The sequence below is a fragment of the Phalaenopsis equestris genome, unplaced genomic scaffold (genome assembly GCF_001263595.1).
Source record: "Phalaenopsis equestris unplaced genomic scaffold, ASM126359v1 Scaffold000180, whole genome shotgun sequence".
NCBI lineage: Eukaryota > Viridiplantae > Streptophyta > Magnoliopsida > Asparagales > Orchidaceae > Phalaenopsis > Phalaenopsis equestris.
In genome coordinates this window covers 1,112,715-1,116,915 of record NW_018164622.1, presented here as the reverse complement: position 1 = coordinate 1,116,915, position 4,201 = coordinate 1,112,715, and the positions used below count along the sequence as shown (strand labels likewise).

At 37.5% G+C, this 4,201-nt stretch overlaps 1 protein-coding gene across 1 annotated transcript; it reads right to left on the bottom strand.

Moving 5' to 3' along the window:
* Positions 1–812: 812 nt before the first annotated feature.
* LOC110022323 (abscisic acid receptor PYL8-like) lies at positions 813–3,618 on the bottom strand. Its single transcript, XM_020721199.1, has 3 exons — positions 3,226–3,618; positions 2,874–3,089; positions 813–1,169 (listed from the first exon to the last, which is right to left on the bottom strand). The coding sequence occupies exons 1-3, from the start codon at positions 3,583–3,585 to the stop codon at positions 954–956; spliced, it is 792 nt and encodes a 263-aa protein (XP_020576858.1). The 5' UTR covers positions 3,586–3,618; the 3' UTR covers positions 813–953.
* Positions 3,619–4,201: the final 583 nt, after the last annotated feature.

The following is a 4,201-nucleotide window of genomic DNA, read 5'->3' as shown; positions in this document are numbered from 1 at the left end:
TATAATAATATGTTATATATTATTTATATATAAATATATTATATATATTTATATCTAATCTTAAAACACAGCTCGTGACAGCTCGTGAGGTAATGTGGTTATGTGTCTTCTTCTGTATAGATTTGATTATGGTTCAAATCTAACACCCTGCATCTACTTTTTTCAATTAATTCTACGAGTTACGAATAAGAATATTTAAATCGAGTCGAACAAGAACATGCTATTCACGAGTTAATTTCGAGCACGAGTCTATTTAAAACTCTAGCAATTTCAAATGAATCCAACACAAGCCAAGCCTGAGCTCGCTCAAGCTCGGCTTGTTTACAGCCCTAGCTAGGGCCTTTAACAAATCAATTTCAAGCCAAGTTAGGGTCGGCTCAAAATCAGCTCGAAAAAAATTTTGATCCAAAATTTTGACTTGTAGCTCAGTTCATTTATTTCGATCTGATCTCAATTCAAATAAATTTTCGAGCGATTAACAATTTTTGAGCTAAATTCATTAAATTTGCATCCCTAACCTCTATGGCGGTTAACGATCAGATTTTGAGCCATAATAGTGATTCAAAATTTTACCTTCTATCTCGGCTCATTTATTTCGATTTGAGCCTAAATTCGAATCAATTTTCAAGCAATTAACAATCCTCAATCTATATACTCACGCCTAATTAATTAATTGTAATTTTATTCACCATAATAAAAATTCTAAGTAAACTTATTTATTCAATTTCCACACGAATTAGCACCCATGTCATCAACTATCAAAACATTCACGAAATATAAGACAAAAAACCTGCAAGATATAAAAATAGAGGTCCGATTCAAAAGCTCACTTTGTTTCAGAGAACAAGAAAATGTCAACAAATATTTACAGTGATTTCCTTAAACTGGAGCTCTAAAACAAACATAGAGAAGAAGAGAATTGAGAAGCAATTGAGCAACAATAAAAATTATCATCACATATCAATGGGTTCGGTGTGATCTTCCATGGCAAGGCGCTCCGATACGTCGGCCAAAGACTTGAGGTTGCATTTGATGAGGGCCTCAACGAAGAAGCATGTCTCGTCCTTCGTGTTTCCATCAGGAACGTCGACGACGAATGACTCGATGACCAAGGTACCGGGCCTTCCGTCGATGCACTCAGGGTGGACGGTAACGATTGATGAGTAGTTCTATACCACACAAAATGAGAGAAATGAGCAATGGGGTAATCCTTCCTACTCTCTAAATTACTTGACTTCTACTGAGAGCTTGTCTTGCAACAATTTTACAAAATCCTGTAAAGCCGGATTTACTAAATTCTGCCAACAGCAGGATTTAGGATATGTTTAAGGCGATTGTAGCTGTTTGAAGATGTAGTTATGATGTAGTTATTCAAAAAACTGCGATGACTATTACAAATTTATTTTATTTTCAAAAATTCAGACTGCAGCTTTCTGAAAGTCACTATTACAAATTTATTTTATTTTCAAAAATTCAGAGTGCAGCTTTCTGAAAGTCATCACACTAAGTCAGGTCAGGTTGCAAAAACATAACTTCCCACCATAATTTTTTTTCTGCTGATAAGCTAGGTGCCGTGGCTATTACAATTTTTTAATTTTTTTGAAAAAGCCAGACCGCTGCCAAAAAGTTGTCACTGCGCCTAGATAAGTGCGGTGTGAAAATGCGGTTTTCAGGGTTTTGATCATGTAGTTATGAAAAAGTTTTATGTTTGATGATACCAAAGATACATAAATATGCATCTATGACTCATGTGTCATCTTATGTTATCTGTCAGAAGAAATTAAATTGCAGCAAGAAAGATATCAAAAGCAAAAAACTTCAAAAAATTCGATCTCAAAACTTTCTTTTTTTTTTTTTTCTTAATGAACAGGTTGGGATTGGAGAAGCAGCTGCAACTCATTCAACAGAAGCTTCAATGGGCCAGGAAGAACACGAAGAGCACAATCATCATCAACAGCAACTACATCAATCAGCAGCAGTGGTTACCACACCCTTCAACATAACCAGGCCTGGTAATCCCATCTCTTCTATAATCTCTCAAGCCACACTGCATCAGAATTCCATGGTCCTGGATGATCCCTACCATGTCTCTACAATCCTTCTTCATGATAAGTTTGAGGTACTTTCTTCCACATTAGATCAGTAATGCTCAAATTATGACAAAAAACATTCACTTTGAAAAGTGAAACTATTAAAAGTTATAATTTTTATATAATTGTTTGACCTTTTGATTGTGATTTATGTCTAATTTAGCATCAACAGCAACATCAACAACAGCAGAAATTGGTGGAGAGATCAGCTGGAGCTGGTCTGGAAGAGTTGATAATGGGCTGCACTTCAACTGATATAAAAGCAGTAAGCTATCAGTCTGATAAAATTTCATATATATATATATATATATATTTGCAAGTTGTATGATCTGACCGAAGCATGTGAACCGAGAAAAGAAAGATTCCAACAAAGGAAATTTGGCTTTTTGCTATATTGGAAGGTTTAAAGCAGTAGATGATTTAAGGAATATGATTAAAACCAGTGGTTGCAGAAGAAAACAAAATTAAAAAGATACAGGACGGAGTATACAAATGGGGAATTCAAGAACTTCTGTTCATTACTATGATGTGAGGGAGAATTCAAGAAGTATATGAGCTGAAACCAGAGTCTGCGGTATAAGAATTTTAACGAAAACTTCTCTAGATTAGTGAAAAATAGTGGAGGAAAAGAAAGAAATTACCACTTCACAAATTGGAGAAATTCAAAAAAAAAAAAAAGAAGAAGAAAAAGAAGAAAAACAATGATAGAACAGTTCAGTTAACCGAACATGTGATCCGACAAACAATTTTTGCAGCATTCAATTGCTAAAAATTCAATCAAACCTGTAATCGATGATCCCCTCCAACGATCTTGATCCCAAATATGTGTTCATCGTCATCAAGCAGCTCTAGCCTCTCAGTACTGGTAGTGGCCGGAAGCCCAGACTTCACATTCACTTCCCTAACACTTCCAATCTCCAAATCCCCTTGAACCACACATCTACTCACAAAGGGCTTGTACTTCTGCGGCTGATCAAATCTCCTCACCAGAGACCATACCTTCAAAATCCCAAAAAAATAAAAATAAAAATAAAAATCATAAGCTAGCTCAACAATCCATATCAAGCAAATGAACTGATCGATCTAATCTCACAATAAAACCTAAACCCTAAAGAAATAGGACCCGAGATCTCACCAGATGAACCGGGGCTTTTATGTGCTTGATCAGGGCGGAGCTGCACTGATTCTCAATCAGCTCATGCCTGTGATGCCTTCGAACATACTCCGACTCCATCGCCCTGCACAGGTTCAAGCTCATGTCGTCGGCCCACCAACCTCCGCCGACAGCCGTATCGCTGGTTCTCCCCCTTGCCCTGCTCTCCCCCACCATATTCCAATCTCGCCGATTCGAGCGATTCGCCTCTCTTCTTCCTATTCCCCTTTTCACTTCCACCCTCTCTCTCTCTCTCTCTCTCTCTCTCTCCCCCTTCTTCTTCTTCTCCCTTCTTCTTCTTCTTCTTCTCAGTGGGAGACTCCGATCGTTGCTGGACTCCATTTCACCTCCGAGAAAAGGTAATAAAGATATGTTTTGAGGATAAAGTCCACCAGGGAGCAACAGGTTTGAAATCTATCCGATTGACCGTACGTTTATTTATTATGCGAGAATGGGAAATGACCGTCCGATTAACCGACCATGGATCAGAGCTATCAATTACAACTGCTTGGGGATAATTAACGGCGTGCGGGGAAGCACGCATAAGAACTGTATGCGGTTGAAGGTATCTTTAAGTGCGTTATCGTTCTCAAGGCTGTTCGGGAAACGCCCTATTAATTATCAGAAATTACGTAGATGCCACTTTTGACGGCGCGCCTATCATGTTTTATGCGTTTTATACTATGAAAAAAATATTAAATAAGTACTAGGTACGTAGAAATACGTGCGTAGCTAACGAAATCACTCAAAGACATCTCACGCGATAGGAAAAAAAAACGACACAGTAATATGGGGAATATTCCCCCTATAGCGCAGTAACATGGGGAATATTCCCGTTGTATTATTCATGTGTTATTGTGTGTTATTCATGTGTTGTTGCGTGTTGTGTCCTGAAAATTCATGTTTTATTGTGTTATTGTAACACCAAGAATATTTTCAGGATCCAATAACACATGAA

Bases quoted from the DNA above. Each gene is read 5' to 3' on its own strand.
- LOC110022323 (XM_020721199.1), bottom strand. From the start codon at position 3,585: ATGGAGTCCAGCAACGATCGGAGTCTCCCACTGAGAAGAAGAAGAAGA. The intron at 3,090-3,225 runs GTGAGATCTCGG...GGGATTTTGAAG, and splicing joins TAAAAGCCCCGGTTCATCTG to GTATGGTCTCTGGTGAGGAG. The intron at 1,170-2,873 runs GTTTGATTGAAT...TGTGTGGTATAG, and splicing joins GAGGGGATCATCGATTACAG to AACTACTCATCAATCGTTAC.